The sequence below is a fragment of the Aotus nancymaae genome, unplaced genomic scaffold, assembly GCF_030222135.1.
Source record: "Aotus nancymaae isolate 86718 unplaced genomic scaffold, 86718_ANA_hifiasm-v0.15.2.pri h1tg000049l, whole genome shotgun sequence".
Classification (NCBI taxonomy): domain Eukaryota; kingdom Metazoa; phylum Chordata; class Mammalia; order Primates; family Aotidae; genus Aotus; species Aotus nancymaae.
This window is the reverse complement of record NW_026988463.1, coordinates 27,985,069-28,003,613: the sequence shown is the minus strand read 5'-3', so window position 1 is coordinate 28,003,613 and position 18,545 is coordinate 27,985,069. Positions and strand designations below refer to the sequence as shown.

Here is an 18,545-nt window from a genome sequence, read left to right as displayed (position 1 = left end):
TCTCGGGTTCAGTCCATCTTCCTGCCTCATTCTCCAGAGTAGCTGGTACTGTAGGCACGCACCACCATGCCTGGCTAATTTTTGTATATATTTTCGGTAGAGACTGGGTTTTGCCATGTTGCCCAGGCTGGTCTCAAACCCCTGGGCTCAAGTAATCCACCTACGTTGACCTCCCAAAGTGTTGGGATCACAAGTGTGAGCCATTGTGCCCGGCCTCTCTGAGCTTTTACTACTGTGGGTTCCAACTCCTGCCTCTCTGTTTCTCAGCATCTTGATGGCATGCCTTCTTGGTCCACTGCTGCGATCTGGAGTTGCTGGTGCCTCTGTTAAACTTCTCAGGATTGTAATATTCATTATTTCATTCGTGGTCTCTGGGTAAGATCACAGGGCTTTGGAATGGTGACTTAAGGTCACAGCAAGCTGGACTCCAAGCCTTGTGGTGGTATGCGGAGAGGAAAGAGGCTATTTAGAGAGACTGGTGCTGAGAGTGGAGCTCTCCAGAGCTGAGACTTTCTTCTTCTCAGGCCCTCTGAGCAGCTTTGAAGTGGATATTAACTATATTAGTCTGGGTGCGGTGGCTCATGCCTGTGATTCTAGCACTTTAGGAGGCTGAGGTGGATGGATCACTTGAGGCCAGGAGTTTGAGACCAGCCTGGGCAACATAGTATCTGTCTCTACAAAAAAAAGTTTCTTTTGATTAACCAGATGTGCTGGCCCTCTCCTGTAGTTCCAGCTACTCAGGAAACTGAGGCAGGAGGATCACTTGAGTCCATGAGGTCAAGGGTACAGTCAGTGGTGGTCTTGCCACTGCACACTAGCCTGGGTGACAGAATTAAAAAAAAAAAAAAAAAAGTAGTGTGGGTGCAGTGGCTCATGCCTATAATCCCAGCACTTTGGGAGGCCTAGGCAGGAGAATTGTTTGAGCCCAGGGGTTGAGACCAGCCTGGGCAACATGGCAAGACCTCATTTCTGTTTTGTTTTGTTTTGTTTTGTTTTTTTGAGACAGAGTCTTGCCCTGTTACCCACGCTGGAGTGCAGTGGCTAGATCTCAGCTCACTGCAACCTCTTTCTCCCGGGTTCAAACAATTCTCCTGCCTCAGCCTCCCAAGTAGCTGGGATTACAGGTGCATGCCACCACACCTGGCTAATTTTTGTATTTTCAGTAGAGATTGGGTTTCATCATATTGGCCAGGCTGGTCTAGAACCCCTGACCTCGTGAGCCGCCTGCCTTGGCCTCCCAAAGTGCTGGGATTACAGGTGTAAACCACCTTGCCCAGCCTGACTTCATCTCTGATTAGATTTTTAAAAAATAATTTTAAAAAATAAATAAAAATAAATTGTAGGCCGGGCATGGTGGCTCACATCTGCAATCCTAGCACTTCGGGAGGCCAAGGTGGGCGGATTATCTGAGGTCAGGAGTTCAAGACCAGCCTGACCAACATGGTGAAACCCCGTCTCTACTAAAAATACAAAAAATTAGCCGAGTGCAGTGGCACACACCTGTAATCCCAGCTACTCAGGAGGCTGAGGCAGGAGAATCGCTTGAACCCAGGAGGCAGAGGTTGCAGTGAGCCAAGATCACATCATTGCACTGCAGCCTGGGCTACAGAGCCAGACTTCATCTCAAAAATAATAACAATAATAATAATAAATAAATTTTTGGAAAGTGTACTGGGGCCGGGCGTGGTGGCTCACACCTGTAATCTCAGCACTTTGGGAGGCCAAGGTGGGTAGATCATGAGGTCAAGAGATTGAGACCATCCTGACTAACATGGTGAAACCCCATCTCTACTAAAAACACAAAAAAATTAGCAGAATGTGGTGGCGCATGCCTGTAGTCTCAGCTACTCAGGAGGCTGAGGCAGGAGAATCACTTGAACCCAGGAGGCAGAGGTTGCAGTGAGCTGAGATCATGCCACTGCATTCCAGCCTGGTGACAGAGCAAGACTCTGTCTCAAAAAAAAAAAAAAAAAAGGCCGGGCGCAGTGGCTTCCGCCTGTAATCTCTGGGAGGCCAAGGCAGGTGGATCACGAGGTCAAGAGATCAAGACCATCCTGGCCAACATGGTGAAACCCCATCTCTACTAAAAATACAAAAATTAGCTGGGTGTGGTGGCACGCGCCTATAGTCCCAGCTACTCAGGAGGCTGAGGCAGGGAATTGCTTGAACTCGGGAGGTGGAGGTTGCAGTGAGCCGAGATCGTGCCACTGTGCTCCAGCCTGGCGCCTGGTGACAGAGTGAGACTCTGTCTCAAAAAAAAAAGTGTATTGGGTCTTGGGTGTGTTGTAGGCATGTATATTCACTCCAGGCTGTGCAGGTGTTGGGGGTATTTGTGTTTCTTAACCTCTACACTACAATCCAAGGAAAATACCAGCTGGGTCAGCTTCCCGTGTTCCATCCACCCTTGGGGACTTGGTGCCACCCATGGCCTTGGACTGTCTTGGGGGAGGAGTGGGTAGACTGCCTGCTCCACTGAGCCTTCTTCTGCTCCTGTCATAGCGTCCTTCCCACACCTGCTGGGTTGGAGCTGACTGCTGGAGAGGTTGTTGATCCTATCTGGTCTACTAGGTCCTGAGGCTTGGCAATCTATCTTATCCCCTCTACCTGTGGGCCCAGTCCTACCTACAATGGAGCCAGATGACCTGGGTTGGAATCCCAGCTCATTCACCCACTGTAATAACTCTAGGAGGGAAGTTATGTAACCTCTCTATGCCTTGGTTTTTTTGGTGGTTGTTGTTTGAGACGGAGTCTCGCTCTGTCGCCCAGGCTGGAGTGCAGTGGTGCAATCTCGGCTCACTGCAACCTCCACCTCCCAGGTTCAAGTAATTATCCTTCCTCAGCCAGAAGTAGCTGGGACCACTTGGAGCTGACATAGGGCCCTATGCCGGGCGCGGTGGCTCATGCCTGTAATCTCAGCACTTTGGGAGGCCGAGGTGGGTGGATCACCTGAGGTCAGGAGTTCAAGACCAGCCTGGCCATCATGGTGAAACCCCATCTTTATATAAAATAATAATAATAATAAAAGAAAAAAGAAAAATGTGAATAATAATAGTACCATACTCATAGGATTGCTAGAAAGATGAAATGAGGTGATGTTTGTAAAGCAAACAGAACAGCACCTGGTGTGGAATGTCAGTATGTGAGTGTTTGCTGCTGTTGTATGATGGCGATGATAGTTACTCTGAATCTTTCAGCAGCTCCAGTGTCTCTGCTAGAGGCTCCATGTTGAAGCCTATCTGGGGACTTCCTTCCCCTCTCCGTCTCCCAAGTTCCACTGTGCACCAGGGCCGAGGCTAGCAGCCTTCCCAGCTCATGCCCATCTCACTTGTCTCCACTTGGAGCTGACATACCATCTATTTTGCTAATGTATTTACACACTGGGCTGGGTGTGGTGTCTCACGCCTGTAATCTCACCACTTTGGGAGGCCGAGGAAGGAGGATCGCTTGAGTCCAGAACTTTGAGACCAGTCTGGACAACATAGTGAGACCCCATCTCTACAAAATGAAAAATAAGCCTGGGCACAGTGGCTCATGCCTGTAATCCCAGCACTTTGGGAGGCCAAGGCAGGCGGATCACCTGAGGTCAGGAGTTCAAGACCAGCCTGGCCAACATGGTGAAACCCCATCTTTAACTAAAAATACAAAAATTAGCTGGGTATGATGGCACAGGCCTGTAATCCCAGCTACTGGGGAGGCTGAGGCAGAAGAATCACTTAAACCCAGAAGGCAGAGGATGCAGTAAGCCAAGATCTTGCCACTGCACTGCAGCTTGGGAGACAGAGCAAGACTCTGTCCCAAAAATAAATAAATAAATAAATAAATAAATAAAATATTAGCTGGATGTGGTGGCACGCACCTGTAGTTTCAGCTACTTGGGGGCTGGGACAGGAGGATTTCTTGAGACCAGGAGTTAAAGGCTGCAGTGAGCTATGATTGTGTCAGTGTATTCCTGGGTGACAGAGCAGGACCCTGTCTCAAAAACATTTTTTTAATAAAAAATAAAGGCTAGGCAGTCAGCGTTTTGGGAGGCCAAAGCAGGCAGGCAGATCACCTGAGGTCAGGAGTTCAAGACCAGCCTGGCCAACATGGCGAAACCTTGTCTGTACTAAAAATAAAAGTAAAACTATTAGCCGGGCACGGTGGCTCACACCTATAATCCTAGCACTTTGGGAGGCCGAGGTGAGTGGATTCCCGGACCTCAGGAGTTTGAGACCAGCCTGGGCAACACAGTGAAACCCCGTCTCTATTAATGTATAAAAAATTAGCCAGATGTGGTGATGTGCACCTGTAATCCCGGTTACTCAGGAGGCTGAGACAGGAGAATTACTTGAACCCAGAAGGCAGAGGTTGCAGTGAGCCAAGACGCTGCCATTGCACTCCAGCTTGGGCAACAGAACAGACTCCGTCTCAAAAAAAAAAAAAAAAATTACTTGTTGTCTGTTATCACTGCTCCCTGCTCAACTAGAACGTAAGTTCCACAGGACAAGGGTTTTCACCTGCCTTACACAGTAGCTGCTTGACAAATATTCATGAATGAATGCTCCAATATTTATAAAGCACTTTATTTGCCAGGTACTAACATAAGCACTTTATAAATATTAACTCATTTAATCTCATAACAGTTCTATGAGGGAGGTACTGTTACTGTTCTCATTTTAGAGAGGAAGGAGGTGCAGCCCAGAGAAGTTAAGGAACTTGCCTGAGGTTACACAGCCAGTAAAGGATACAGCCAGATTTTAACCCAGATGCTGGAGCTCCACAGTTTGTACTCTTTTGTTCTTATTGTTGTTGTTGAGACAGGGTCTTAGTCTGTCACCCAGGCTGGAGTTCAGTGGCCCGATCATGGCTCACTGAAGCCTTGAACTCTTGGGCTCAAAGGATCCTCTCACCTCGGCCTACTGAGAGTAGCTGGGACCACAGACGAGTGCCACCGAGCCTGGCTAATTATTTTATTTTTTGTACAGACAGGGTCTTATTATGTGGCCCAGACTGTTTTCAAACTCCTGGCCTCAAGCATTCCTCCCACCTGGGCTTCCCAAAGTGCTGGGATTACAGGCCTGAGCCACCGTGCCCAGCCCCCACAGTTGGTACTCCTGACCACTGCACTGTGATCCCAGGGGAATACCAGCTCGGGTGGTTCCCTGTGTTCCACTCACCCTTGGGGACTTGCTGCCACCTATTGATATCCTGCTTCAGGCCGTCTGGGGGAGGAGGGGCAAATGACTTGTCCCGCTGAGCCTCCCCCCACCGGCCCCCCCTCCCCGTATCGGGTCTCTCCCACACCGCTGGGTTGGGGTTGACTGCTGGCGAGGTCATCGTCCTCCCGCTTCTCCTTGTGAGCTGTGTCCCAAGCAGCCAAAGATATCCACACATGACTCAAGTAAGGGCCACAGTTCACCCCACAGACATACCTACTGTTTCTGTGCCAAGCCCTAAGGCCGTGGAGACAATGTGCCCCCATAGGTCTCTCCCCATGGACATGTTTTGGGCTTAAACTGGACCACGCCCTAAAGTTTCATCTGAGACCCTCTCTTCTTCAAACTATATATATACTCTTGTGGCTTTGAATAACACCCATATGCTGGCCTCCAAGTCCCTATCTCCAGCCCCACATTTTCTCCTAACTCCAGACCCCTGAGTCTACTTGCCTCCCGGAGGTCCCACATGCATTTTAAGCTGAAAGTGTGTCCCAAACAGGAAGCATCACCTCCCTGAGAACCTCCTGAGCCAGCCACTCTTCCTTCTGTTTCCCATCCACGTGGATGACACTGTCGTAATTTTATAATTGGGTCACCCATGTCATAATTTTGGCCATGAATTTCATTCCTTTTGTATTTTTTGAGACAGAGTTTCACTCTTGTTGCCCAGGCTGGAGTGCAGTGGCACGTGGCGCAATCTTGGCTCACTGCAACCTCTGTCTCCCAGATTCAAGAAATTCTCCTGCCTCAGCCTCCCGAGTAGCTGAGAACAAAGGTACAGGTGCCCCCCACCATGCCCAGCTAATTTTTATGTTTTTAGTAGAAACAGCGTTTCACTATGTTGCCAAGGCTGGTCTCAAACTCCTGGCCTCGGGTGATCCGCCCGCCTCTGCCTCCCAAAGTGCTGGGATTATAGGCATCAGCCACCACACCTGACCAGCCCTGAATTTTATTTTAAAGGTGAGGGATCATACAATTTGTTTGGATAAACTCCATTAAAATGCTAGAAGAAAAAAAGGCGGGTACAAAAAAATAATAATAAAAAAATTTTTTTTAAATGCCAGAAGAGGCCCGGCACGGTGGCTCACTCCTGTAATCCCAGCACTTTGGGAGGCTAAGGTGGGTTGATCATTTGGGGCCAGGAGTTCAAGACCAACTTGGCCAATATGGTGAAACCGTGCCTCTACTAAAAATACAAAAATTAGCCAGGTGTGCTATTTCATACCTGTAGTCTACTTGGGAGACTGAGGCAGGAGAATTGCTTGAACCCAAGAGATGGAGGTTGCAGTGAGCTGAGATTGCACCACTGCACTCCAGCCTGGGCGACAAAGCAAGACTCTGTCTTAAATAAATAAATAAATAAATAAATAAAATGCTAGCAGAAAATATGGTCAAAATCTTTTATAACTCTTGGAATGAGGAAGGCTTTTCCAACTCAACTCAGAAACTAAAAGAAAAGATTAATACCTTTGTCTACATACAAAAATTCTTCATGGCAAGAAACATCGTAAGTAAAATCAAAAGACAACCATCCAGGCACAGTGGTTCGTGTCCGTAGTCCCAGCACTTTGGGAGATTAGGCAACATGTGAAAACCCCGTCTCTACTAAAAATACAAAAACTAGTTGGATGTGGTGGTACACGCCCTGCACACAGCTATTCAGGAGGCTGAGGCACAAGAATTGCTTGAACTGGGAAGACGGAGGCTGCAGTGAGCCAAGATCGTGCCATTGCACTCCAGCCCAGGCAACAGAACAAGACCCTGTCTCAGGAAAAAAAAAAACTGGGAAAAAATATTTGCAGTTCTTATCGCATACAGGTCGAATCCCCCTACTATTTAAAGAGCTCTCCCATGTTGATAAGAAAGACCGGTAGGTCAATAAAAAATGGTCAAAGAACATGACAGTTCACAAAAACAATAAGGCTTATGTGGTTGGTAAAACACTCTTTTGGCAAGATTGTCGGGAGATGGGTACTTTCACCCATTGTTAGTGAGGATGGAAACTGATACAAGCCAGACAATGTTTATCAAAATTACAAATCCATTCACATTTTGTTTTGCTGTTGCCGTCAGCAGGGGCTCACTCTTTAACCCAGGTGGGAGGCAGTGGTGCAATCATGCTCACTGCAGCCTTGATCTCCTGGGCTTAGGTGATCCTCCTGCCTCAGCCTCCTGAGTAGCTGGGACCACAAACTCACACCACCACACCCAGCTAATTTTTTAAATTATTTGTAGAGAGTGTCTTGCTATGTTGTCCAGGCTGGTCTCAAACTCAAGCAATCCTCCTGCCTCAGCCTCCTAAAGTGCTGGGATGACAGGCAAGGGCCATTTCGCCAGGCTGCATTTACACTTTGAACCAGTCGTCTTTCTTCTAAAAATCTATCTGAAAGAGATTTCTGTTGTATCAGTTAGCCACTCTCTTTTTTTTTTTTTTTTGAAGCAGCTTTGCGTTCTTTATTGCCACCATGTCCTTCTGGAGACACAGAACCCCCCAGCAGGCCAGGGAGGCAAGGTGGGCTGGGCCGCCAGGAAGCTGGGAGGGGGATGCCCTAGAACCTTGGTCCTGTTGAGGCTTGAAGTGCCCGCTTGGCCCTGACCAAGGGGCCAAGTGGAAGCCTGTGCTGGCTATGGGGAAATGCCAGGCTCACATGGTCCAGTAGGCATAGACAAGGGTCAGAAGGATGAAGATGGCCACAGAGAGCAGCATGTTCTTCTGGTTCTCTTGCCGAAGCAACTTCAGTTCCTTCTCGTAATTGGAGGCTTTGCTCATTAGGCTGTTTTTCTTCTTCTCCAGGGACCTCCCGGCCTCTGGGCTCAGCTCCCCACTGTGGAGCCTGGAGTTCACGGCCTCTAGGTCTCTCTGACACTGGGACAGCTTCTTCTCTAGCCCATCGATCTCTAGAGCGACGCCCAGATTCTCCCACTTCGTTTTAGTCATGTTACTTGCCGGCATCCCCCAGTCATCACTCTCAGCCACTCTTGCATAAAAAACCACTCCCAGGGTTTTCTTTTTACCGAGATAGACAACAATGTATTGTTTCTCCAGATTCTGAGAGGGGCTGGGTGGCTTGGATTATGTAGGTGGCTACAGTCAGCTGGCACCGCGGCTGGGGCTCCGTGGCCCGAGATGCCCTGACTCACCTATTGTCTGCTATCTTAGTTCTGATGACTAGGTTGGCGGGAACATTTGAGCCACTCCCTGCATCTTACATTTCATCCTGGGTTTTTTCTTAGCATAGTGGCCTCAGAGAGAGTTCCAGGAAAGTGAAAGTGGAAGCAATAATGAAATCTTGAGGCCCTTCTCAGAATTTCCACATGACTTCTACCATATTCTATTAGTCAAAGCAAGTCACAAGTCCACACCAACTTCAAAGGTTGGGGAAATAGAATTTTAATTCAACACATCTGCGCATCTATGAAATGATCCATCCATCCAATGTAATTCTTCCAGTATTATTTGCAGTAATCATAATTTGCCCATCAGCAGGGACAGAGCTGTCAAAAAGAATTAGAAACTTCATTATGCATAAATATGAAATATTTGTTTGTTAAATATCAAAATGTAGAATAAGTATATCATGCTTGCTGTTCTGTAAGAAAAAAATTGTGTGTGTGTGTGTGTGTGTGTGTGTGTTTGCTTGTATGTATGTCAGAGGCTTTTGAACCAGAGCAACTCCATCTTGAATAGGAACTGGGTAAAATGAGGCTGAGACCTACTGGGCTGCATTCCCAGACATTTAAGGCATTTTAAGTCACAGGATGAGATAGGAGATCAGCACAAAATATAGGTCATAAAGACCTTGCTGATAAAGCAGGTTGCAGTAAAGAAGCCAACTAAAACCCACCAAAACCAAGATGGTGATTGAGCGTGACCTCTGGTCATCCTCAGCACTGCACTCCTACCAGCATCATGATAGCTTACAAATGCCATGACAATGTCAGGAAGTTATCCTACATGGTCTAAAAAGGGAAGGCATGAATAATCCACCCCTTGTTTAGCATAGAATCAAAAAATAACCATAAAAACGGGCAACCAGCGGCCTTTGGGGCTGCTCTGTCTATGGAGTAGCCACTCTGTTATTCCTTCACTTTCCTAATGAACTTGCTTTTGCTTTACTCTTTGCACTCACCCTGAATTCTTTCTTGCACAAGACCCAAGAACCCTCTCTTGGGGTCTGGATCCAGACCCCTTTCTGGTAACAACATCTGCGTAAAGAAATTCTGGAAGGTTTATAAGAAACTAATAAAAGTGTGCCGGGCGCGGTTGCTCACGCCTGTAATCCCAGCACTTTGGGAGGCCGAGGAGGGTGGATCACGAGGTCAAGAGATCGAGACCATCCTGGTCAACATGGTGAAACCCTGTCTCTACTAAAAATACAAAAAATTAGCTGGGCATGGTGGCGCGTGCCTGTAATCCCAGCTACTCAGGAGGCTGAGGCAGGAGAATTGCCTGAACCCAGGAGGCGGAGGTTGCGGTGAGCCGAGATCGCGCCATTGCACTCCAGCCTGGGTAACAAGAGCAAAACTCCGTCTCAAAAAAAAAAAAAAAAGAAACTAATAAAAGTGGTTTTGTAGGTGTGGTTCATGGAAACAAAATGCCTCCCACAACTGTTAGAGTAAGAATTTCACTGTATACCTTTGTTATTATTTAGATTTCTGCACTATGTGAAAGTACAACCTATGCAAAATAAATAATAATGGTAAAGAAAAGAATGGTAAAAGGTAATATATCAACTAACGGTACCTTTGAATCATTTCAAACCAAGGAATATGTCTTAGTTAACAAAATACCTTAGATGGGGTGGCTTAACCAACTGACATTTATTTCTCACAGTTCCAAAGGCTGGAAAGTCCAAGATAAAGGTGCCAGCAAATTCCATTCAGTGAGGGCTCACTTCCTAGTTTGCAGACAGTCATCTTCTTGTATTATTACATGGCAGGGAGAGGAAGCTCTGATGTCTTATGTCTCTTCCTTTTTTTTCGAGATGGGGTCTCACTCTGTTGCCCAGGCTGGAGTGCAATGGTGCAGTCTCAGCTCACTGCAACCTCTGCCTCCCAGGTTCAAGCAATCCTCCCACGTCAGCCCCTGAGTAGCTGGGATTACAGGTGCATGCATGTACCATGCCCAGTTTGTTTTTTTGTATTTTTGGTAGAGAAGGGGTTTTGCCATGTTGCCCAGCCTGTTCTTGAACTCCTGAACTCAAGTGATCCACCCACCTTGGCCTCCCAAAGTGCTGGGATTACAGGCATGAGCCACCACGCCTGGCCTTCTTCATCTTTTTATAGTGGCAGGAATCCCATCATCCTCATGATCCTCCACCCTTGTGATCTCATCTAAACCTAGTTACCTTTCAAAGGCCTCACCTCCTACTCCCATCACATTGAAGGTTAGAGATTCAACATATGAGGCCGAGTGCAGTGGCTCACACCTGTAATGCCAGCACTTTGAGAGGCTGAAGCAGGTGGATCCCTTGAGGTCAGGAGTTCAAGACCAGCCTGGCCAACATGGTAAAACCCCATCTCTACTAAAAATACACAAAAAAATTAGTCGGGCATGATAGTGTGCGCCTGTAATCCCAGCCATTTGGGAGGCTGAGGTGGGAGGAAGGTTTGAGCCCAGGAGGCGAAGTTTACAGTGAGCCAAGATCATATCACTGCATTCCAGCCTGGGTGACAAAGCAAGACTCCATCTCAACAACAACAAAAATATGAATGGGGCTGGGGTGGAGCACAAACATTCAACCCCTAATAGAATACCGTGATCAAACTTTCATTACAAAGATCCTGCTGGTGGCCATGTGTGGGACCACCACAGAGGGCTGTGCCAGCATGCACTGTGTGAAGCAGCATGCCACAGGGGCACGGCTCACATCCCAGACATCATGTATTTGAATGTTTATTACAACAATTATCTGACAGGTGGAGGTACAGTGTCATGAGGAAAGAACATCTTTTTCTAATTTCCACCAAGGTGCAGTCAAGTTGGCAGTAGCTCTGGCTCTGTGAAGGTTGATGGAGAGATCAATTAGGAATCACCCAGGCCAAAAATAATGAGGCCTGCGCCAAGGCCTGGAGGTGGGGATGGAAGAGCCATTACAGAAGCACGTGGGGATGTGGGGAGGGGGAGAACCTGTCAGACACGATTGCAGATTGGAAGGGGTGATGAGGGAGGGAGGAGGGCCCTAGATCACTCCCTGGATCTCTGGGTCTTACTGTATGTGGAATAAGTTCGATGGAATAAGAGAAAGATCTTGAAATACACTGTCTTTACAAATCACACCAGCAAACTACTAGGAAATGTAAAAGTGTCATTTATAGAAATCTATAGTACCTGGCAGGGTGCGGTGGCTCACACCTGTAATCCCAGCACTTTGGGAAGCTGAAGTGGGTGGATAACAAGGTCAGGAGATGAGACCATCCTGGTTACCACGGTGAAACACCATTTCTACTAAAAAAAAAAAAAAAAAAAAAAAAATTAGCTGGGCGTGGTAGCACATGCCTGTAGTCCCAGCTACTCAGGAGGCTGAAGCAGGAGAATGACTTGAACCTGGGAGTTGGAGGCTGCAGTGAGCCAAGATCATGCCATTGCACTCCAGCCTGGGCGACAGAGTGAGACTTCATATCAAAAAAAAAAAAAAAAATCTATAGTCTAAGAATAGATCTTTAAAACATATGTTAATGTCCTTTATGAGATAAAAAAATAAATTTTATGAAAAGACTTTAAAGAAGTCCTTTTCTGAGACAGGATCTCAGTTTGTCACCCAGGCTGGAGTGCAGTGGCAGGATGAGGAGCCTTGAGCTCCCGGGCTCAATCAGTCCCCCCACCTCAGACCCCTGAGTAGCTAAGACTACAGGAACATGGCACTGTGCTGGGTAATTAAAAAAAAAAATTTTTTTTTTTGAGACAGAGTCTTACTCTGTTGTAAGGCTGGAGTGCAGTAGCATGATCTCAGTTCACTGCAATCTCCGCCTCGCTGGTTCAAGCGATTCTCCTGCCTCAGCCTTCTGGGTAGCTGGGATTACAGGAATGCACCAACACGCCCAGTTAATTTTTGTATTTTTAGTGGAGACCAGATATCACCATGTTGGCCAGGCTGGTCTCGATCTCCTGACTTTGTGATCTACCCGCCTTGGCCTCCCAAAGTTCTGGGATTACAGGCATAAGCCACTGCATCCAGCCACTTTTTAAATGTTTTTGTTGAGATATTATGTTGCCCAAGCTGCTTTCAAACTCCTGGCCTCAAGCAATCCTCCTGCCTTGGCCTCCCAAGGCACTAGAATTACAGGTGTAAGCCACTGCGCCCTGCCCAGATAAACACTTGTTTTGTTCACCACTGTGTCTCTATCTAGCATCAGAGCATAGTCCTGGAACAAAGAGTGGGGTCTGAATAAAGATTTACTGCTTAATGGATGGATAGGTCAAATGGGTATTCATTCTTTCATTCCTGAGCACAGCAGGTGTAATAGGTCCTGTACCAGGTGCCATGGGGAAGCAGAGATTAGTCAAATTGGGGCCAGGTGTGGTGACTCACACCTATAATTCCAGTACTCTGGGAGGCTGAGGCGGGTGGATCACCTGAGGTCAGGAGTTCGAGACCAGCCTGGCCAACATAGGGAAACCCCATCTCTACTAAAAATATAAAAATTAGCCAGGCGTGGTGGTGTGCACATGTAATCCCAGCTACTTGAGAGGCTGAGACAGGAGAATCACTTGAACCTGGGAGGCAGAGGTTGCAGTGAGCCGAGATCATACCACTTCACTCCAGCCTGGGTGGAGTGAGACTCTGTCTCGGGAAAAAAAAAAAAAGGAAATAGGCTTTTGAGACAGAAACTACCACCCCATCTTGTATATCAATTATTCTTTTTTATTTTTCTTCCCCCCACCCCTTCCTTTTATGCTTGGCTGTTCATAACGCTTAATTCACGCTTGGCGTAAAGAACTCCAGGAAGTGGCCTTGAAAAACTAAGCACAGAATCAAGGTTGCCGCGTGTCCCGCCCTGGGAAAAATACTGTGTGCTTTCTGTATTCCTGTTGTACCCGAACTGGTGCCAGCCAGACCACCAGATGGCCCACTGCTCAAGACACACTGACCCCCACCCCAGTCAACCTGCACAAAGCTTCCCTATATCCCCTCTTAGAACCAACCCCTCCAAAACTGCCTCCCCCACCAGCTGGGCAAGGTAGCTCATGCCTATAATCCAGCACTTTGAGAGGCCAACGTGGGGGTCGGATTGTAGGGGCGTCACTTGAGCTCAGGAGTTCCAGGCCAGCCTAGGCAACATAGCAATACCCATCTCTACAAAAATCAAAAAGTGAGCCCCAAGGTGTGGTGGCATGTGCCTATAGTTCCAGCTATTTTGGAGGCTGATGTGGAAGGATCGCTTGAGCTGGGAGATCAAGGCTGGAGTGAGCTGTAATTGTGCCACTGCTCTCCAACCTGGACAACAGAACGAGAGTCTGTCTCAAATAAATAAATAAAACCCAGCCAGCCTGAAAATTTTGAGATGAGACTTTCAGACATTAGTTCACCATCTCCTCAGTTTGCTGGCTCTCCAAATAAACCTGCTTTTCTCCCACTAACTGTTGTTTTTTTTTTTTTTTTTTTTTTTAGACGGAATCTCATTCTGTCACCCAGGCAGAGTACAATGGCATGATCTGCAAGCTCCACTTCCCAGGTTCGAGTGATTCTCCTGCATCAGCTCCCAAGTAGCTGGGATTATGGACGTGAGCCACCACACCAAGCTAATTTTTGTATTTTTAGTAGAGACGGGGTTTTGCCATGTTGGCCGGGCTGGTCTCAAACTTCTGACCTCAGGTGATCCGCCTGCCTCGGCCTCCCAAAGTGCTGGGATTACAGGCGTGAGCGAGCCACCTCGCCTGCCCCCCAACTCTCATCTTGTGTTTGGCTTTTGGGCAGTGAGCAGCTGAGGTATGGCTGAGCTTTCCCTCTAGTATCAGGAGAGCCAAGAAATACACCGAGGCTGAACTTTGAGAGAAGAGCAGGGGTTGGGCTTGGGGATGGTAGAGGGAAGGAAGTTCCAGGAGACCAGAATGACACGAGGTAAAGCATGGAGATAGGAAAATGCAGGGAATAACAGGATAGGAGTAGTTGTGTGAGGATAGGTGGCACTCTGTAAGCAGAAAGCCAGGTTAGGAAATTGGGGCTTTATCCCATGAGCAATGGGAAACCAGGGAAGTTTTCTGATCAAGGGCGGGCCTGGTTATATCACTACTTTAGGAAGGTTGGCTGGGCACGGTGGCTCACGCCTGTAATCCCAGCACTTTGGGAGGCCAAGGTGGGCAGATCATGAAGTCAAGAGATCCAGACCATCCTGGCCAAATGGTTAAACCCCGTCTCTACTAAAAATACAAAAATTAGCTGGGTGTGGTGGCGCATGCCTGTAGTCCCAGCTACTGGGGAGGCTGAGACAGGAGAATCACTTTAACCCGGGAGGCGGAGGTTGCAGTGAGCCGAGATTGCGCCACTGCACTCCAGCCTCGAGACAGAGTGAGACTCCATCTCAAAAACAATAACGAAAAAAAAAATTAACTGGGCATGATGGCATGTGCCTGTGGTCCCAGTCCCAGCTACTCGGGAGGCTGAAGTGGGAGGATTGCTTGAACCTGGGAGGCAGAGATTACAGTGAGTGGAGATCATGCCACCGTACTCCAGCCTGGGCAACAGAGCAAGACTCCATCCCTGCAAAAAAGCGGGGGGGCACTGGGTAGGAGACTACATAAGAAATTCATTTATGATTCAGGTGACTTACTTTGGGTAGCCCATAAGTGATCATGAATGTGATGAGCTTGAAACCACTGATCAGTGAGAGGAATTGCCATTGTCATCACATCCTGTGTCCCTGTGTCCATCTTTAGAGCTGCAGCCGGATTTGAGTGTCGCACCATTCACTCATTCATTCCTGTAACACATAATTACTGAGCGCCTACAATATGCCAGGTGCCGTGGAGCCACTGGAGAACCAGCAGTGAACACACCACATAAAAAACTCCCTGCCTTCACGGGACACATTTGCTTTGTTCTTTATGCCTGGGTAAAGGGCTGAGGGAATATGCCCTTTATTAATTCTGATTTTTTGTTTGTTTTTGAGATGGAGTCCTGCTCTGTTGCCCTGGCTGGAGTGTGGTGGCACGATCTCGGCTCACTGCAACCTCCACCTCACAGGTTCAAGCGATTCTCCTGCCTCAGCCTCCCGAGTTGCTGGGATTACAGGTGCCTGCCACCACACCCAGCTAATTTTTGTATTTTTAGTAGAGACAGGTTTCATCTTGTTGTCCAGGCTAGTCTCAAACCCCTGACCTCAAGTGATCTGCCCATGTCAGCCTCCCAAAGTGCTGGGATTATAGGTGTGAACCACCAGACCCGGGCCTGTGCCTGACTTTGTGTTGGTTGTGGATGGGAATCAGGCCCAGTCTGGGCTTGTGGGGAAGCAGACTCAGCCTGCTCCTAGTGAGGGTGTCTGCCTGGATAACCTAGTGAGGGAGAGGTTTGAACTGGGCCTTGAAGGAGAATTAGTCTATCAGAGAATCAGAGAGGGGCTCAATAGTGTTCCAGGCAGAGGAGAGCAACACACAGTGAAATTCAGAGGCTTTGGAGCCCATGATTCTGTGGTGTGGTCAAGGCCTGGGGTCCATGGCACAGGTGGAAAGTGGTGAGAGGGAGGAGGTGATGGTGGGGTTCGAATGCCAGAGCAGGCTTTTGGGTGAATTCCAGAAGGCCCCGGGGGGATTGGAGGTGCTGGTGCAGGGGTGACCACAATCATATTTGGTATTTTTTGGGTTTTCTTTCTTTTTTTTTTTTTTTGAGACAGTCTCACTCTGTTGCTCGGAATGGAGTCCAGTGGCTCGATCTCAGTTCATTGCAACCTGAGCCTCCTGCGTTCAAGTGATTCTCCTGTTGCAGCCTCCCGAGTAGCTGAGATTACAGGCACACGCACACCCAGCTAATTTTTGTATTTTTATTTATTTATTTATTTGAGGTGGGGTTTTGCTCTTGTTGCCCAGGCTGGAGTGCAATGGCGTGATATCGGCTCACTGCAACCTCTGCCTCCCAGGTTCAAGCGATCCTTCTGCCTCAGTCTCCTGAGTAGCTGGGGTTACAGGCATCCGCCACCATGACCAACTAATTATATATTTTTAGTAGAGATGGGTTTCTCCATGTTGGTCAGGCTGGTCTTGAACTCCCAATCTCAAGTGATCCGCTCACCTTGGCTTCCCAAAGTGCTGGGATAACAGGCGTGAGCACCCAGCAGATCACATGTGTTTTGGGGGCAATCACATTAAGGACTGGGGAGGAAGACAGACATGAAGGAAAGGGGCTTCGCTTAAGTGGGAAGACCAGAGAGGAGGCTGTGCTGACCACCCAGGTGAAAAGACAGCGAGGGGCCAGACTGACCTGAGGTGGTGGGGATAGGAGAGGACCCAGGAGATGGCTCTCGGTGTCACAGTTGAGAAAGAGGAGCTATATAACAGCATGGTTTTATAAGAATGGGCTTTGAGCCGGGTGTGGTGGTGTGCCCCTATAGTCCCAGCCACTCAGGAGGGCGAGGTAGGAAAATTGATTGAGCCCAGGAGTTTGAGTCCAGCCTGGGCAACAGAGTGAGACCCTATCTCTTAAAAAAAAAAAAAAAAAGGGAGGCTTTGCAATCAAAAGATGCAAACAAAGTCAGACACAGTGGCTCATGCTTATAATCCCAGCACTTGGGAGGCCGAGGTGAGAGCCCAGAAGTTTGAGACCAGCCTCATCTCTACAAAAAAAAAAAAGAGAAAAAAAGAAAGAAAAAGGAAAGTTAAAAAGAAAATTAGGGTCAGGTACGGTGGCTGATGCCTGTAATCCCAGCACTTTAGGAGGCCAAGGCAGGTGGATCACCTGAGGTCAGGAGTTCCAGACCAGCCTGGCCAAAATGGCGAAACCCTGTATCTACTAAAAATACAAAAATTAGCTGAGCATGGTGGCAGGCACTAGTAATCACAGCTACTTGAGAGACTGAGGCAGGAGAATTGCTTGAATCCGGGAGGCAGAGGTTGTAGTGAGCCGAGATTGCACAACTGCACTCCAGCCTGGGAGACAGAGTGAGACTCCATCTCACAAAAGAAAGAAAGAAAGAAAGAAAATTAGCTGGATACAGTGGTGTGCACCTGTAGTCCCAGCTACTTAGGAGGCTGAGATGGGAGAATTGCTTGAGGCTGCTGTGAGCTGTGATTGCACCACTGCACTTCAGCGCGGCAACAGAGTGAGACCCTGTTTTCAAAAAAAAAAAAAATGCAAACAAGACTCCAGCCCTGACCTATATTAGCCTTGTGAACTTGGATATGTTATGTGACCATTCAAAGCCTCAGTGTCCTGGTCTGTACACTTCAGATCATAGCAGTGGCTATTGTCAGGTTAGGAGGTTTCTGGGAGCTACCAGCATAGTGAATGCAACATGGTGGATGCCCAGAACGTGGAGACATTATAACGGGGGGAGGTAAGGACAGCTTTCTGTCTGCTTTGAGTGGCTGGGTGGATGGAGACGATGCCATCTCTGAGGGAGAACACAGGAAGGAGCGCACAGCTGCCTCCTTGAGGTCCCCACGTCAGCGCTGGCCAAGCCCACGGTAGTCATGGATCTATTCACGACTCTGCTGGGGTCTTCAGTCTCTGTCTTCTTGGTGCCCAGCTCAGCGCTTAGGCACATAGCAGCAGCTGTCTTACAGGGGGAGGTATCTAGCTCGCAGGTACAGATGTGGACACTACAGGCACAGAAGTGCAGAAGGCACCTTGTAAAGCATCTTGGTTAAAGAGAGCAGAGAATGCCGGTCGCAGTGGCCTAGGCCTGTAATCCCAGCACTTTGGGAGGCTGAGTCAGGAGGATCGCTTGAGCCTAGGAGTTCGAGACCAGCCTGGACAACATAGTGAGACCCTGGCTCTACAAAACATAAAATTACCCAGGCATGATGACGGGTGCTTGTAGTCCCAGCTTACTCAGGAGGCCAAGGTGGGAGGATCACTTGAGCCTGGAAGGTTGAGGCTGCAGTGAGCAGAGATCACACCACTGTACTCCAGCCTGGGCGACAGAATGAGACCCTATCTCAAAAACAAAAACAAAAACCGAGCGAAAAGAGAATGGATGGAGCCCAGGGAACCCTGAGGTTGAGAAGGGAAGGCTGGGAGACAACATGAGTAGGCAGTGGGCAGAGTGCCACGGACCGGAGGGTTTCAGGAAGAGGGGCTCATCAGGATCACATGCTGCTGAGAGGTCAGGGATGGAAAGGCCCGATGGCTGGTGTGGGATGAGGGTTTATCAGACATGGATTTGGCACCAAGGAGGTCACTGGGTACTTGGCAA

The 18,545-nt window shown here is 48.2% G+C and overlaps 1 protein-coding gene and 1 long non-coding RNA gene across 2 annotated transcripts; both read right to left on the bottom strand.

Moving 5' to 3' along the window:
• Positions 1 to 7,639: 7,639 nt before the first annotated feature.
• LOC105729329 (coiled-coil domain-containing protein 167-like) lies at positions 7,640 to 8,202 on the bottom strand. The gene has a single exon (XM_064362884.1). The coding sequence runs from the start codon at positions 8,149 to 8,151 to the stop codon at positions 7,843 to 7,845; it is 309 nt and encodes a 102-aa protein (XP_064218954.1). The 5' UTR covers positions 8,152 to 8,202; the 3' UTR covers positions 7,640 to 7,842.
• A 70-nt stretch (positions 8,203 to 8,272) lies between these two features.
• Positions 8,273 to 15,119, bottom strand: LOC135269108 (uncharacterized). Its single transcript, XR_010337432.1, has 3 exons — positions 14,970 to 15,119; positions 11,530 to 11,646; positions 8,273 to 8,693 (listed from the first exon to the last, which is right to left on the bottom strand). It is a non-coding gene; the product is annotated as an uncharacterized LOC135269108 (long non-coding RNA).
• Between the last annotated feature and the right edge of the window lie 3,426 nt (positions 15,120 to 18,545).

Bases quoted from the DNA above. Each gene is read 5' to 3' on its own strand.
- LOC105729329 (XM_064362884.1), bottom strand. From the start codon at position 8,151: ATGCCGGCAAGTAACATGACTAAAACGAAGTGGGAGAATCTGGGCGTC.